The sequence below is a fragment of the Topomyia yanbarensis genome, chromosome 2, assembly GCF_030247195.1.
Source record: "Topomyia yanbarensis strain Yona2022 chromosome 2, ASM3024719v1, whole genome shotgun sequence".
Taxonomy (NCBI): Eukaryota; Metazoa; Arthropoda; class Insecta; order Diptera; family Culicidae; genus Topomyia; species Topomyia yanbarensis.
The window spans coordinates 394656881-394675433 of record NC_080671.1 but is presented as its reverse complement, the minus strand read 5'-3'; the positions used below and the strand labels follow the sequence as shown (position 1 = coordinate 394675433).

At 38.5% G+C, this 18553-nt stretch overlaps 1 protein-coding gene across 2 annotated transcripts in view; it reads right to left on the bottom strand.

Moving 5' to 3' along the window:
* LOC131684831 (glycogen synthase kinase-3 beta-like) overlaps window positions 1-18553 on the bottom strand; it is a 99272-nt gene that overhangs the window by 20440 nt on the left and 60279 nt on the right. The window contains exons 4-8 of one of the 2 annotated variants that reach the window (XM_058968032.1): window positions 10800-10883; window positions 4233-4286; window positions 3601-3711; window positions 3300-3537; window positions 3043-3236 (exon numbers count right to left, since the gene is read on the bottom strand). In XM_058968032.1, coding sequence (XP_058824015.1) covers window positions 3043-3236; window positions 3300-3537; window positions 3601-3711; window positions 4233-4286; window positions 10800-10883 — 681 coding nt within the window. The remainder of the gene's footprint in view (window positions 1-3042; window positions 3237-3299; window positions 3538-3600; window positions 3712-4232; window positions 4287-10799; window positions 10884-18553) is intronic. The other variant, XM_058968034.1, reaches the window with a different exon arrangement.

Here is an 18553-nt window from a genome sequence, read left to right as displayed (position 1 = left end):
TGTGGTATTCTCGACTATTACAGAGGTACCACTGTCAAGAAATCAATAATGTCAGCAACGTAAATAAACGTAGAATGATGAAGTTTTTTTTTATATTTTTGTGCATATAATCGACCAATATGACAATACGAACTATTAGAGCCAATCAACAGCCTTCATCACATTCAACCGTCGCGAGTCGTGAGACGATTTAAAACTGCAAAATGAGCTGCATAAAGAAGTGAAGATGTAAGGATTACGAAACCATTACTTTAAAATCAACTACGAATAGAAACAGCAAGGCAAACGCGGTTTCTACAGACACATGCGAAACATCGAACGTTATTTGAAATCTTTGTCTACATCGGGCTACCATCTTGTATGTCATTAAATAAAGCTTTGGCACCACCACTAAGAAAAGTGCACAGTCAAAAAATGAGCCAAAATGAACAATTATACAGCCAAGCTATACCAACTCGGTATATAAGAGCAGTATTAAGGACTCTCTATCTGAACCACTTTTTACTACTTCTGGTATTCTGTAAGGAAGTCATCTCGAGCCAGTAATATTTCTACTCTATTTTAATGACGTCAATACCAAATTAAAATGATTCCGCCTTTTCTCTCCGATGAAATTATTTTTAACGGACTCAACTGATAATTTAACTAATACCGAAATCTTTAGAGTGAACTTCACAGCTTTTATAGTGAAAGTCCGGCGGGATAGCACAGACCAGGCTAGAACTACATGAATAACTTCTGCAAGATTTTCAAGGAATACTTATAAAACCGGCTCTGGCTTGGTTTACCCCGCCAGGCTTTCTTACTTCGTCTATCTCTATTTAATGTGACTTAAACAGCATGGTTTTAAACCTAAAAAAATGCTCAATTATTACGTTCGTGCGGAGACGTCATCCGATCCAGTTCAACCATCATTTGTTCGACTTGAGCATTCTAAGACACTCTCACGTCAAGGATCTCTGAGTCATTTTGAATTCAGCACTAACGTTCAAATTACATACTTTATCCATCCTCATCTTCCGAGTAGTAAAAAAAATAGTGACGCATCCTTGAGACATGATGGCTGATGAGATTATTCACGTCGGTCCGCAACGTAGGTGGAAATACCTGCGCGTAGAACGCAATTTCTCCTTCTTCACTATACCCTGCTTTGGTAGGCTGGCGAACTTGTTATTTGCCACAAGCCATTTGCTAGCAGACTCCTCGTCTTAAATCGCTTTATTGCGCGTTGATCCGCTCAACACGAGAATATTGTTCTGTTGCTTGGAATCCGTGGAACCAGACAAGACTATCCGTTTTGTTCTTCGACATCTCCCATAGCGAAACAGATGCCAACTGTCCAACTACGAAAACCGTTGTTAGTTACCACACTTCGACACTTTCAGCATCTGGAGGGATTGCTCTCGAGCCGTATTCTTCTCGAAATTACTATCTGTCAGAGTGGATTGCTCTGCAACTCTCGAACGCCTGGCTCTTCGAGCACTACAAAACAACGTTGTCCGCTATATGGGCTATGGGTGTGTATACAAAGAAATAAACGAACTACCAGCTTAGATTTTCTTGAACCTAATTCAATAGTATGTTACAATCGAACGCATAAACTAAAGGCCACGTAAGACAAAGATATCATGGAAAGTTGTTACTTGTGAAATTCACATACTTTGTGGCAGAAGGGGAGTTACCTTTCCCGCCTAAGAGAATATTTAAACCACAATAACATGTGGTCAAATGAGTCCAGTGACATGACAGAACCATTTATGGATTGAAGTAATGAATGATAACGGTGATTAGACTATCCAACCAAAGCATAGTGAAAAAATGTTGGAATGAAAAAGTTGCACTGACGTGATACGTATACCCCACTTCCATTAGCTATGTATTTTCTGAGCAGATGGGAGTAATAAGAATAATACGGCAGTACAATCATATCCCCGGATTTCAATTCGAAAACCTAAACATACAAGCTTCAACAATAATATCTGAGCCGCTAACTGAGTTCATCACCGAAAAAAATGCAAAACAGTCATTCATTGCTAGATTTGGCCAACAATTTATGAACAAAACAGTTCCAAACATAACTCACAAAAGTGACAGGGGTACATCACGTAGAGCCACACCTACTTTACGTCTGTCGCAACTAACTACGTATCTATCTGACCACCCCGGTTCCCTGCCCTGCTACATGAAAATCAGGTGACCACATTTTGTTTCAATGTTACGTGACTTCCCATAACACATTGCGCTATTTGACGCACATTGAACTGTCCTCGTTACCACCGACAGAGAATCTACACTCAAAAGTGTAACTTTTTCCGGAAAACATCCTCTCTAGAGCATCAGCTCCGCTTTGGCGCACATACAATTTCATCTTTTTCGAACTACGACGGTATGCAAAACCGTGCCTCTAGGATGACACATCAATGAACCTCAAGCCGAAAGTAGGACGGGTAAAATTTTCCGACCAGTATATTCTTCTACGCATATTTTTGGCAGCAAAGTTGTTCGTTCTTGTAGTCGGGTCCAGTGCGAGTTGTTGTGTTTTTTTTGTTGTTGGTTGGTGGTTTATGTATATGGATTTTAGTATGGTGTACTGATGTCTAGCTATGTAGTTTTGTGCCATTGCTACTAGCAAATTCGTGGTTTCGTGCCTCGTCAGATCAATCTGCGGTTTTGGTGACTAACTATTTATATACTTTGCTTTTATTTGTTTTCTGAACACGGGGTGTCTCTTACTCTAATACGTTGATGCTCGGTCGTGGCAGAAGGGAAAGACATTCGCTCTAGCATTAACTGAAATGAGTCGAAGCGAATCACACTGAGAGAATGTGGATTTTATCGTGGGTGTAGAGTTGCGATCTATTTTGTGTATATACGTATCTGGGTAGTAGGTGGGTGATAAACTATATAGAGGAAAAGTTTTTGTCAGTGAAGAAAATCAGTGTACGTTTGCTTGTTACAGAGAGAGTGAGAACGTGTTCTGAAGAGTTGTCGTGTTTTCAGTTTCCTTCTGTGGCAATATCGTTTTTTTTGTGAGGCACCTACCTTCTGCCATGGATGACTCTTGATCTGAGGGAACTTAAATTCAGTGTAGTTAGGGTTCATTTCCTTGATCTGTTCCCGGGTTGGCGTGCCGAGGACTTTGATGATTTCTACCAACTGATCGACACCCGAATCACCGGGGAAGATTGGCTGTCCCAGTAACAGTTCGGCTAGTACGCATCCCGCACTCCAAACATCTGAAAAAAACATTTTTTTCGGTAAAATAAATCTTTCATTAACAATCTTATTACGCATGTTACCAATTTTCGTGGTATAATTAATGGCACCAAATATTAACTCCGGTGCCCGGTAGTATCGCGAGCAGATATACGACACATTTGGTTCGCCCTGCAGTAACTGTTTGGCACTGCCAAAGTCGCACAGCTTCAGCACGGCCGTGTCCGGATCCAGCAACAGGTTCTGGGGTTTGATATCACGATGGCAGATACCGAGCGAGTGAATGTAAGCAAGGCTTCTAAATAGCTGGTACATATAAAGCTGTAAAAAGAATCATAATTAAATCGAACTCTTCGAACAATATAGTTGAAGGATTGAACTCACTCTGATAAAATTGATTGGTATCGTTTGTTTGTTTTTAGCATAGTAACGAGCCACTTTGTAAACGGTTTCTGGAATATATTCGAGCACTAGGTTGAGATAAACTTCGTCTTTCTGTAAGTGAGACAATAGAAATAGATTAGCAAGTGAGTCCCGAAAAACGCTATCTAGCCCTCTTCACTCTCTAGCGATAATGAGTACACGTGATGGAACAAATTCAATTTGCATGTGTTTCATCCTGAAGCATATTACATCTTTTGTGAACGATGAAATATTTCTGATGAATATTTATTGTTTAAACCGGGGAAACTAGCACACGTTAATCGCACAACTGTGCGAACTTTTCGACGTGTTAATATTAGAACAGTGTTAGTACTGGGAGCGCAAACAAAATACACAAAATTAGCAGCATTAACATGCCGGCACCGAACTAGAGCTTCTATCGAGCCTTTTGGGTTGCACTCTAGAGCATTCTGATTCAGGATTGTCCAAAATTGGTACAGGATCTGGCCTACAGCACTACTGCCGATATGAAGTTAAGCGTTTTTTTGGTTTTAGCAAACTTGAGGAGAATAACAGGAAACTTGTTCAAACGCTTATCATTTTGCCGCTTTTTAATCATTGTTTTTTGCTACCTGTGATTGTAATGCACCGGCAAATATGCCCATGTCTAGGGGGAAATCTTCACGCTGCCGGCCGGCGGTGAAGGAATTGGAATACGTTTTTTTGTTTGTTTGGTTTCGTTTACACGGTTAGGAAGAGAGAAATAGTAGTAGTTGACGTTTTGGTTTGTAGTTGTTACAAGTAAGATGACGAAACCGAAACAGAAGATTAGAAAAGAGAAAAACAACATGATAATTAATTGTGATTTTACAGTTTTGTATTTATATAAAATAAGAGATAAAATATGAATTGTAAGCAAATGAGTTGTAAGGTGAGAAATAGCACGACTGTATACTATAAATACTACTGAGTACTGATGAAGTTTCGGAATGTTTGTACACATTTTCGATTAGTGCATGGTTTAAGGTAAATAGAATAAACGATGAAAAGTTCTTCAAGATCTCATCAAATAGTATCATTCGATGTTAATATTTATAATTAGTTAAGTAGCCCCTTCGGAGCTCGGTAGTAATTGATACTAGAATATTTGTTAAAAGACTCGCAATGTTCGAATGTTTGTTCTTGAATTGTAGTCTTTTGATCAGTGTATTTCGAGCAACTGTAAGGATCGAAACCTTTCATTTTCAGCATTTTACAGGGATACTACACGAATATTACGAACAATGTAAATTTCAAATAGTCCAAGCCATTTTTTTCGCCTAAAAATCCAAGATATGAAAATCAGTGTTGATTAGGAACGAATAAAAAGCCGCTGCTGATCATAAATACAATAGCGATGGATTCGAAACAATGCATAATTCGCCCTTCATTTAGCGAAGGCGAACGTTTGCCGAAAGACGAACCAAAACTGGGCATACCAAAAAACACCCACATCCAGTGCAATCATATGAAGAATTTGTTACTGTTTTCGACAAAGCAGAAATCTTCGTGGAGCAAAATAACATAAAACACTGAGTTGTGAACGAAAATGACATGATCTGTCAATGTTAGCTAACTAATACATAGCGGATAGTCCATCCGCTTCCATCCCTTGTGGTCCTGGATCGAAGCACTATGCTCAGACTACACTGTGTCCCTATGAACATTCTACTGCTATGTGCCTATTTTCTAATAATCTACTCCTCCCCCTGCGATAGCTGCTAAGAAGAACTAACCAAATTCAATATCCAACAGACTTTTGCCCCTATCTTGTATATAAAATCTTATTTAAAGTCTTAAGATAGCTGTAATTTTTTCTCATTTATCATTTATTTTCTATCAGTAAAGCACGGAATCAATCCTTTCCATCGCTTTGTTACTTATCCACTGTACAAAAAGTGTAGCATCGTTCGGGTGTGCAGTAAAATGAGTGTGTTACATAAGATAAAGATGTGCTTAGTCCGGGTAAATACAGTTGCGCAATTGTGCTTGACTTTATACAAACTCGTATTAGGAAAGCAGTGCTGAAGCTCACGGAAGTCACATATATACTGTTACATCATGCACGTAATTGAGTACTGATAACGTTCAGTAGCTTCGGCGTAACACGGCGTCGATATGACATGTAAAACCCCATACTACTTCAAACCACATTAAAATATTCATGTAGAAATACGGAGAAATGGAATCCGTTACGCAGAATACACTAAGTTTTTTTTCCACAGGGGATACGTACCGTACCGTACCGGCAAACTGCGCAGAAAAGGGCGGTACATTGAATGCAGAAGACTTAGATGATTTTAGAAAAAGAAGGTTGCACCATTAACACGATTTTAGCCAGAGTCCGATTTCTGAACAAGGTTCTTTGCACGGATTTCTCGATTAAAACGTTTACAGCATTTATTGGGAGTTCTTTTGAATGCAAAGAACTGTAACTGAAAGAAATGGAAAAGACGGGATGAACGTGTAAACTCCAAATGTCGATGTATTGACGCCAATTATATAAACGGCGACTTCCGTTTTAAAGAAATTCTCTAAAACGCAATCAATAAGGGCCGATTTCTTCTCCCTCGCTTAGCGCTTAAGCCAGGTTTAAACGTACTGGTGAACCTGGTTTAAAAGTTAAGCGAGAGTGGAGAAATGTGCCTTAAGAGTACTTTGGAAAGGGGCTTAACGAGTAGACGCGACTTTCGGTTCAGTGGAGTGGTGAGTACATGATAGAGAACAATGTGACGCTTTGCAAAATTCTGTATAATTTAGACAATATGGAGTATTTTGGAACGAGCTTGATGAGTAAGCAGCTATTAGAGGTCAATGTCTGACGTTATTTTAATATCCAATATGGCGACTTCCTAATTAGATCTTACTGAAAATACATATATTATGATTGTTAAAAATCAGTCTACAAAACCTGAAGTCGCCATTCCGAATTATTAAATATCATCTAGAATTGTCATTCGGTGTCAATTCATCATCGCTGTTCTAAAAAATCCCACATCGTTATGATTAAAGATAATGTTGCTAAACCGGAAGACGACATCTTAGATTTTAAAATGGCCTACTACTCGCCAAGTCCGTTTCAAAAACACCCACATTGCACAGTGTTTAAAAACGTCGATTTCGTGCTCAAAATTAATAGCGTCTAAACCGTTAACTTTAGAAGTATAGTTCGTTCAGAGAAGTTGTTGCCCTCATTATTACACTTTCACAGGAGTATATCGTTCAATGATTAATTCACCTATAAGTGATATACGAAATTTATTTTCTAAACTAATTAAGATAACCCAAACAATATATTGTTTGGGTTATAGAGAAATCAAATAAACCGAATGTCGCCATTTTGGATTTCAAAACGGCATAAAATACAGCTGTACAAGCCCATTCATATAATACCATATTGTTCGGCTTATTGAGGCTTGCGCTGAGCTGAATTTCGCCATCTTGGTTTTAAAAATGGCGTCAGACATCGATATTTGGCGTCTACATCCAATTGCATCACGGAAAAAACGCTGTAGGAAATTACCAGGTGAACCAAACCTGTTCAAACTTTCAGACAATAAAATATAACCCATTTGTAAGCCTTTGGCATATTTATTTTATTCGACTTCAATACCATAACCGTACGCTCGCACCTTAGGCTTTGTTGGCCCAAGTTTGAGCCCGCTTTTGGGCATTACAAGTACTAAACCGTTCACTTTATCACCGAGGTGCTATCGTGTTTGCGAAATAGCGGGTGTAAGTGTGCGTGGATGATCGCGAAGAGCACAAGCGTTTGTATGTTAATGTATTTATGCGCGTGAGCGCTTGCATGTCGTGCGTGCTAGCGTGTATGTATGTCGTTCGCATATTTTTTCATGTTCGTGCGACCGAGATTCTAATACACATTTCTTAATTTTTAATTGCACCCTAGGTGCAATTGAAAATCCCAAGGTTTTGGGCTTCCGAGCACACGAGATCCGCGATCATATCGGAATAGCAGTTTGAATAATTGCAGTCAAGATCGCGTTTTTAAATTTGTAGGCTCTAATCATTCTGAATTTCTTGAATGGACTCACCTACATTCCCGTCGCGAAACCCGAGCCCAATCTGACACATTCTAGTGGTATTGCAAAAGACCATAGTCAGAAACTACCAACCCACGAGAAATCAACAGAAATCTCATACAAATCTCCACACCAAATGGACCAGAAATGCATGAAACGCCGAAACCCGGTGCCATATCGAAGAAACTTTTTCCTCTGGAAATCGTTCCTCCGGAATCCAGGAAATCTTCAAAGCAAGTTCGGAATTTCAGACGGAATGTCGACACAGAGAAGATACCGCTAATTTCTGTTTAGCTCGTGACCTAAAAAGTGCATATCCCAGAGATAGCATAAAGGTTAGTGCATTGGGCCAGAGTCTCAAAGGTTACGGGTTGCCTTTGGGGGATTTTTTTCTCGCATAATTGCTTTCGCTTCACCCACAATTTCGATCAGTTTTTCCGTTGAAAAGTCTGAAAAAAAGTTGAATTTATTTGTCACACATTTCCACTAGCGTTTCAATAGATCACTCCTTCGATGGTTCCGTCGTGTCTCGTTGGCCGTCAGCTTATCGTAAATATAGGCAGCAACTACTCTGAAATGTTTGCAGCTGCTTCTTGCATCCCACCGGGAAGCCACCGTGAACCATTCATCTTCCTATTTTACTCCAATGATGTGAATTATACACTCACTGGATTACGCTTGCCGTACGCGGTTGACCTCAAAATCTTCAACCGTATCAAGATTTTGGCAGACGCACAAGTCTTGCAGAAACAATTCGATGTTTTCAGCGAATGGTGCATCGATAATCGTATGATTCTAAATCTAAATGTTCTTCAATCACCATCTGTAGGAAGAGAGAATCTATCAATTTCGATTATAGTCTATCAGGATTGCTTATTCCTCGAGAGTGTTGCGTGAAGGATCTTGGAGTAATATTAGATTCTAAGCTCAATTTACCAAGTCCGGTAATCTTTGGATTATTGCTCGACAATTTGGAACCCGCACGGTGGCTTCTTTGGCGCGATCCTTTTTGGCTACCTAGCTACGAGAGCCGCTGGCAGCTTATTCAACTATCCAACCATCCAACAGCGCAAAAATACAGCAAGAGCCCTAGTTGCTGCAAATTTGCTGTCAGCACGCATCGATTCTCCAGTCCTAATAGAACGAGTTAAAGTCCAAGCAAGAACTAGGACGTTGTGCAGTAACATACAATAACGGCCAAAAGTTTTTAGATTAAGACATCATTATTGGGGCCGATTGCGGTCTGTTAATGATTTTCGTTCGTTTATAAATAACAAATAAATAAATAAATACTGAACTTTGAGTTACTCCCACTGCATGCCATCGCACTATAAATCAGAGGTCCTATTGTCGGTCAGCGCAGCAAAACTTAACATCCAAGTGGGTTAGTGAAGGAAAATCCTTGTAGTACCAGACTCGACGCCAAGCAGACATTTAGCAGACATTTATTGCTTATGGTTACTTGGGTAGCTCGACATATAGCTATAACTATAACAAAACTAATGCAAAAATAGACCAAGATTTGATTGGAAATATGAATTGAACAAAAATTTTCCTGAGAAATTGAGCAAACACAGTCCTGAGTTAAGTATCCCATGAGAACTAAGTAACAACGAGAAGAAATTCAGGTGGTCGAAAATAATGAAAAGATTTTGTCAGGCTAGCAATTTGTAACAGCAGACTGAAAAGTAATGATAGGATATCGTTTTGTTGAACCACGAATTAGTTTTTCCTGGAAAACGCTCTTCAATTTGATGAAAAATGATTTTTTATATTACTTTGATATTACAGGAAATAAGGCAAGAGCAGAGCGTCGAGTGAAAATGCTTTTACGAGAAAACGAGTTGTTCAATCTGTGAAACGTAACTTCTGCTCATTTATATACCTACGATAATATCTTACGCTTAGTGTTTATGAGTGATAGACCATGCGTCAAACGACACGGGATCGGAAAAACAACATTGTGGGCGATAACACTACAGAAAAATCCGTTCTAATTTTAGTCCTTGGCGGCGCTTCGCCGCTATCTTTAGAAATTCTCCGCCCCAAATAAAAAGTGTTGAGGAATTCTCAGGAGATGTTCAACGAGAAATAACCTATGCATTCCCATTCCAATTACCCTATTTAAGTGGAAATAAATATACATTCTCCAGTTCAACTGGCTGGGTAGTGCCCGAATACAAAAAAGTACTGAAAAAGCAGCAATTCATCATTGTCGAATAGCCTAATACACATGCTTACATACCGGTCTAAGATCTGGCAAAAACAAACAAAATTACCGCCGTGCGAAATTATACTCCATAGGACGCCTAATTTGCGCGAAATAACAAGTGGAATTGTAAACAAACTGGACTTTAGCCACACAAATCAGCTATGGTTATGTATTCAAAATTGTATATTTGCGTTGTCCGTAGACACCATCATTACAACTGCAACACTTCAACAATTTGAACCGACTGTCACGAGTGACCACGCTGTTGATAATTTATTCACATAAAATTACGCATTAGAATACTTGCTGTGCGCTGGCGTTATCACATCATTACTTTGTATTTGCCAGTTGTCGTAATGTTAGTTGTGTTTAAATAATTATCGTTTCCGGAAATCGGTCAGAGGCACATAATGGAAGTTTTAAATTGAATTCTTTCGTAATTGTATGTCAGCGAAATTATGGAAATAGATTTTTGAACTATCACCATCACTTGATGATATATCTTATTTTATCGTTTTCGTACGTTCCAAACGGTCCCAAAACCGTTCTCAAACACTGTCAAAAACAGGTCAATCAATTTATTTGCATCAGTACTTCAGAATCTTTTGGGTCAGTGCAGTAATAAAAATCCGTCTTCATATTTCGTGTTCCCACAAAAAAACAACCCGGTTAATAAGTGACTGTGAATCGTACCAAAAAAAGTTCTTATGTCTATGAATATTTTTATATTCAGTTGATCCTTCGGGGAACGATCTGAAATCTAAAACCTTAACTAGACGTTATGCGAGCAGGATGAAATGACATGATGGGATTTTTTTCTTTTTCATTTTTTTATTTAAAGAAAAGTTTGAACAGAAGTTGGCGATGCTTGAAAAAATATGGAATGAATTAAAATAAAAGCTTACCTTCTCGCCGCTGGAGTAAAAGAAATATTTTAGTTTAACAATATTACAGTGTTCTAGCCGTCGCATAATCTGTAGTTCACGGTTCTGGAAAAGAAAGAAAAATATAGAATTAATATCGAGAATCAGTTAGATATGAGCTGTAGTAGTTTCGATTTTGGACATAAAAAACAGTCTCAAAATTTCAATTTTCTTGATAATTCCTCGGCGAATGGAAAAAAAACCTACAATGTGCTCTGCACAGCACAGATTAACTATAAAAAAATGTCAATGATTTGTGATTTATTCGATATGAAAGAACCACAGCTATAACGCCATTTATCTGCCGATGTCGAATGTTGGATATCCGATGGTTTGGTTGCCAACGAAGGCTCCGGAAAGCATGAAAATCCGATCGATTTCCCTGAACGCAACCGTGCGTAATTTCCGAAGGCCAAACTCGGACGTGCGTGTGACTTTGTGTGGATTTATTTTAGTCATGCTTTTTCTCCATTCCCATGTCACATCCATCACATCCTTTCCTGCTGTGACACTGAACTGCGGTGTGTACCCTCCCCGAGTGTAGGGAAGCTGTAACGCGTAAAGCTAATTTTAGCCCGGTTCGAATGTGTGTTATCCAATAAAAAGCATCCTCTAGAATGTTTCCCAAAACGACAAGTCGGATTTTACTATGTTTTCACTTTCTTATAGGCAATGTGATTTCGATGTGGGTGGTGTGCGTAACTTTCGAGGGAACACGTGAAATGAAAAGCTTTCTTTACGCCCACGAGGAAGGTCAGACAAACACAGAGCGAGAGAGAGAGAGACCCACGCGTTGCGAAAGGCGGAAAATTAACAAGTTTACAATTTTACATATCTCGCGAAAAAAAACGGACGATGATGATAAAATGACAGTAAACAAATTATCTTAACATTATCTTTTTTGCGATGATTCGTGAGGTACGTATTATAAATTACGTGTTTTCGGCCACCATATCAGCAGTGATGTTTGGTTCCAGAGTTACAGAGTGTATCAATAATGTTTAATCATTTTGTCAGGCTTTGCAGCCGGTTACAAAGCAAAAATGCATGCCCGTAAACTGTTATAAAATCTAAAAAAATACTTATGCTAATAAATAGGTTTTGAGATTTTCGTTACCAGAATTACATTTGCAGATGTGGACAACATATGGAATGTGGTAATTCAAGCAAAAAGAAAAATCGAAAAAAAATAATTTGGCAAGCGATTTGTAGTTGAGACAGTTGAAGTAAACTGAGCATAACGGGTTCTGAACCGACAAATATATCCTAAAAAATATCTCAAAAAACTAGTTTATAATATTTATTTTAATAAATTATGTTTATAAATAAATAAACTAAATCATAAAAGAAATTCTAGAGAATCGTCTACACAGTGTTTGACAAACTCCGTTATATTTGAAATCCGAAGAGGCGTAATTAAAAATCATCTGTAGACCAGTAATAGACAGGACATCAAAATAGCAATTGGAGTATGAAGAATTACTAAGCAAGGCTCGAGGTAACAGTTTCGCTGACTTGTGACTCTTATGAGAGTGTCAGCGATATAAACCATACTGATTCTCTTCTAACATACAGGGATTTTTCAGTTCTGTATATATTTTAGATATCCTAAATATGCATCCCAGCACTCGAGACACCTTGTTAATTGGAGACACCCTATTTTTTCATAGAATACGTGTTGCTTACATCGCTCACCCGGATATTCACTCATCTGCCAGCGCCCCACAGTGGGACCAATCTAAAAAAGGTGGGACAAAACCTATTTGAGGCCTTAGATGTCATTTTAGAACCAGCATTTCTTCGTATGATATGTTCACAATATTATTCTGCAACTTTTTAAATAGAATATTTTGTTGTTGGACTAAAGTAGAGTACCCGAGCAAAAAAAATTTTTTCAAAAATTTTTTTAGAGGGTCGGTGTCTTGGACAAAGTTGTAGAATATTATGTTTTGAATAACTTCTTCTAAGATACCACAGACATCAGACCTCAAATTTCAGGCAAAATTGTTGTTTTTTGAAAATATGATCAAAAAATCAGTTTTTCGATATTTCCATGCTAAAAACCTTAATTGATTAATTTAATATGTTCTACAAACTTGCAGAAAATACTAAAATACAACTTTTTGTTGAAGGAACTAATAACCTAAAATCAATATTTTGGCTTCTAAAACTATTTTTCATATAAATTTACTCTATTTTCATCAAAGATTTCTGTTTTTAGGTGCACTTTTGTGCAGCCAAACTTTGGCTATTCCGATACTTTATTATTCGTAGAATAAAATTAATACTACATAGAAACAGGATATAGTTGGACGCGTTGTTTGGGTGACCATTCATGTACGACGGTTTATAACATAAAATGTGCTTATATTATTTTTAATTTATATACATTATTAGCTATTAACAATGTTTTATATTTTGTACGCACTTATAAGCATATAGAACATATTGAGTTGATCAATTAAGGTTTCAATATGGAAATGTGAAAAAATAATATAAAATTTAAATTTAAACTGCCAAAGAACAACGATTTCGGATTAAAAAATAAATCTACAGTATGTATAAGGTAGTTTCAACAAAAATGTTCGAAATTGAATATTATACAACTTTGCTGAAGTCCTCAACCATCTTAAAAAATAGAAATCAATTATATTGTGAATATTTTTCCACACACTTAGGTTCTATATATCTAAGGATAATAATAGATATTATTCTACTTTTATGAATTTGTAGAACTAATATTATTGGTTAAACTAAAGTAGAAATCCCGAACTAAATAAATCAAATTTTGTTTAAATGGTTGAGGTCTTCAGCAAAATTGTTAAATATTGTATTTGGAAGAATTCTGTTGAAAATACCATTTATTTATTTTTTGAGCCGAAATCGTTGTTCTTTGGCAGTTTAAATTCAAAATTTATATCATTTTTTCACTTTTTCATATTGTAACCGTAATTGATCAACTCAATATGTTCTATATGCTTGTAAGTGCGTACAAAATGTAAGATTTTGTTAATAGCAAATAATGTATATACATTAAAAATAATATAGACACATTTCATGTTACAAACCGTCGTACATGAATGATCACCCAAACAATGCGTCCAACTGTATCCTGTTTCTATGTAGTATTAGTTTTATTCTACGAATAATAAAGTATCGGAATAGCCAAAGTTTGGCTGCACAAAAGTGCACCTAAAAACAGAAATCTTTGATGAAAATAGAGTAAATTTATATGAAAAATAGTTTTAGAAGCCAAAATATTGATTTTAGGTTATTAGTTCCTTCAACAAAAAGTTGTATTTTAGTGTTTTCTGCAAGTTTGTGGAACATATTAAATTAATCAATTAAGGTTTTTAACATGGAAATATCGAAAAACTGATTTTTTGATCATATTTTCAAAAAACAACAATTTTGCCTGAAATTTGAGGTCTGATGTCTGTGGTATCTTAGAAGAAGTTATTCAAAACATAATATTCTACAACTTTGTCGAAGACATCGACCCTCTAAAAAAATTTTTTGAAAAATTTTTTTTGCTCGGGTACTCTACTTTAGTCCAACAACAAAATATTCTATTTAAAAAGTTGCAGAATAATGATTTGGACATATCATACGAAGAAATGCTGGTTCTAAAATGACATCTAAGGCCTCAAATAGGTTTTGTCCCACCTTTTTTGGATTGGTCCCACTGTGCGCCCAGGCCAGGCTGAAACACCCGTAGTTGAAACGTTCGCTGTTGGTCGAATCAAAGAAACTGTCCGGTTGCATAATTAGATGAAGTTTGCCAACGGGACGATGATGATAGATGTTTGAGTTCGCAGTAAAGTAAAGCGATGGCGGAGGTAACAGTACGAGACTATGACCTGGACGATTATGAGACCCGCGAAGACCGAAACTGGGGCTGTTCAACAGACGGTTCCCCGAAGCAAGAAAGGAATGCCGTAAGCTACCAAGTAGCGACAATTAAACTTCGGCATCTTTGCCGGATAACGAACCATCACCTTTTGATGATCTCATAAGGGTTGCATCATGCTATAGCAGTAATGGGTTTAAGGAACTATTCATAAATCACGCAAACATTGCTCAAAACTGACTCCCTCTTGTAACATGTAACAAATTATCACAAATTTCTCTATCCCCCTCTATTACGTAACAAATTCGTCATTTTTTTTTCTTCGGTAAAAACTGGTTACGTAATAGTCTAGCATACTCCCCCTCTCTCATACTTAAGTAATCTGCACATACTGAATGGATGAAATCGCTCATCATTTGCACGAGCTGGCAGAGAAGAGGTGTTAGATGTAACTTTCTGCTCTGGCGGTATTACCAAACAAGGTAGAATAGTCGTTATCTAATCATAAGTACATCCCAAATCTACAAACTGGGTGATTAGGTTTTACGGGTATCTTCCGACGATGGAATATCCGAGTAACTCTTGGAGCTTGAGCTTATGCGATCACCTCTGGCTGCTACTCCGTTATCGATCTGGACTAGCTGAAGTTGCACAGGGAATCAGTAGATAAATGCTTGAGAATAGCGAAACATCTTTCAATGTCCAACGCTGGTAATCCTAGTGTTTATTGATCAACAACGATGCCAGCCAGGCCTGAACGTAGATCGCGGAAGGAAAGAGAAGGAATGTTATTCAGATACTTGCTTTTGCTAGAAGCCGTATATACTGCGTACTCCACAAGTATCACGGGAGGAGGATATTTGTTTGTAAGTATTCATTCTTCATGTTCTTCTCTTCGGAAGGAAGACGTGACCACAGATTTTTTCACCTAAGAAAAATCTCAACGACCTCGGCTGGGATTGAAACCAGACCAACTGGGATGGATGTCAGTCACGCAGTCACTCAACCATCGGTGCCGTCTGGAATATCCAAAACAAACTCTCCCATAGTATCAACATACCAAGAGGCTCCGCTTCGAGTTATGCGGGCTTCTAGATGAACCTTGTAGTCTTGCAACAAGATACATTCTATTTGCGTGGCGGGAAATAAAAAATTCATTCCCAAAGGTAGCCGCATTACTTATGAGGAGGCAAAGATCTTTAGAACGGTAGATCTTCTCAAACCAGTGATCAGAATGTTAGCTTGGGCGAGCACCCGCTGCATGCAGTCAGCGTGACTTTGACGTGACTTTCGAGTCAATTTTGGAAGCAACACGAGGTCAAAAATTGCCTTCATAAATCACGAAATGGACATACGCAATGCTTAGCAACCGACATCTGTGCTCATCGTTAGGACAGGTAGATACTGAGTGTCCGTGGATGTCCTCAAGGTGGTGTGCTGTCACCACCTCTATGCAACTTTGTCGCCGATGGCTTATTGAGGAAACTTAATGAGGTTGGGTTTCCGACGTATGGTTTCGCCGATGATTATCATATAATGGTCACCGGTATTTGCATTAACACACCCTTTGGCTTAATGCAGTAAGCCTTATGTGTTGTTGAGCAATGGTGTCATCATGTTGGACTATTAGTTAATCCGAATAAAACACACTGACCCTGAAATTGGTGTCGCAGATCAAGTTAAGTACGCTGGGGAAATTCTTGACTCAAAACTTAGTTGGACAGCTCACATCGATTTCAGAGTCAAGAAAGCTTGCAATGTAGGCATTCATGTGCATTTCGTCTTAAAATTACTGGGCTTTGAAACAGTAACCCAATAGATCGTGCAATTACCCACACAAGAGTGTGGCCCCAGATGGTTACTTGGGATGAGCGTACACTTGCTTACAGACACAAAACTGTGGCCTCAGATGGTTACTTGGGATGAGCGTACACTTGCTCTTGTCCAAACCTTACACTCACACGTAGTTGAGAATTCCCCCTCGCAAAGAGCTCCATGGAGCGACAACTTGATGAATACGTAGCTTGTTATACTGACGGTTCTTTGCTGGAGGTTCGAGTCGATGCTGGTATCTATTGTCGCGAAATGAGATTAAACCAATCTCATTCGCTTGGTAGATACTGTACCGTATTCTAAGTAGAAATCGTCGCGATTTTGTGGGGCGTACAATCGGAACTTCAACAGAGAATTTGGTAAAAGAATCTATTTTAGCTCTAGCAGTCAGGCTGCCCTAAAATAATTTCGTTCGGCAGATCGGAATTAGTAGTATCATGTCGAGCTCAAATCAAACAACAAATCATTTCAAATGCTTCTATGCAACAACAACTCAAAGTGCTACTTTCACCTGTATGGTCTGTCAACAGATGCCCGTCCCTGTCGTTAACAATGACCGGCACTGGGGTGCTTTTCCTTATGCTGTTGATCGTTTTCTACAACTTTTGCGCGTCGTTCCAGGCAAAGGCTTACTCTGCCTTTTTGTTGTATTCATGTTTCTAACGTCGATGTAGTTTTTCTCGGCTGCCTACTACTTAGCATATCCCTATTCTGACGTGTAGCCGCTTCGAGCATTCGGCTTCTGGCCTGCTTTTTTTTCGTCCGTCGCTAATTGGTACTCGGTCATTCCGATATTACCGGAAATGAATTTGCAGACGAATTAGCAAAATCGGTCGCTACGGCTTACTTGGTTGGTCCAGAACCAGTTCTATCACTGTCGATAAGTTGAATAAACCAACCATTGGCGTACCATGCAAACTTGCGTTCAAACAAAAACTTTTCTACCGGATGTAAGTCCGAAAATGTCAAAGAATTTGCTGCATTTTCCAAGCAGTATTCTAATCAGTGCACTGACTAGTCATTGCAAACTCAAATATGACATGGCTACTATTCAGCGTGCTGAGTATTATTCGTGTGATCTTTGTGAATCAGATTACGGAATTTCAATCATTTGATACGTAACTGCCATATAATGTAATTGCGTGTCCGGATTTTTGGCTCTCGATACATAGATGAACCTAGGTACAGGGAGCTAAAATTCAAGGATATGCTATTATTCCTAACCCAGTGTGGTAAAGAGCTATAGAGTTTGCTGAGAAGTTTTGAGAAACAAGTCGATTGCAGAGAAAATACAGCAGTATTTGAGCAGTATCCACGACCGATCTTTGGAAACTCGGACGGAAAAGGGATTTTAAACTGTACTATGACACTTCTCCATTCCTTCATATCAGGAAAATATGAAGAAAAACCACGGAAAGGCACAAATCTCCGATCAACATGGGGTAAGTACTATTTGGGCCAGTCGCTACTGATTCCTGATATCGCCTTGCTCCAATCCACCTAACGTCACAAACAAGCCGGATATCTCTCTGGTTATTTTTACGTTTGATATTGATCCATCCATCGTCTTACGAATCTACTTACCCCTCCAGAAGTGGCGCGAAAGGCTCACTGAGCGAGCAACTGCTAGTTCATTTTCAGAGCGATGTACAATCAGTGCACTAAGTGACGCGAGTTACGGTAGGTTAATCAGCTTTGACGAAAGGTTATGTTGGTATTATCTGCCACAGTTCGTTCCGTTTCACTGAATCGAACGCCAACTGGAAATCCACAAACAGACGGTGAGTCCGCTAGTTGAATTCCAGGAACTGATCCAGGGTTTATCGCACGATAAACATCTGGTCGGTCGTTGATCATCTTTCACGAAGCCTGACATTTACTGAGGATTCAGTCAACTAGCAGTATGTTAAACAGAAAACGGAAGAGTACTTCATAGACGGCACTGAGAATTGTTATACTTGATAGTTGTTACACTCGAGTGTATGGTCCTTCTTGTAGATACGGCAAATGAGCCCATCCAAACAGTCTAAAGGCACGCAGATTGTACCGATCG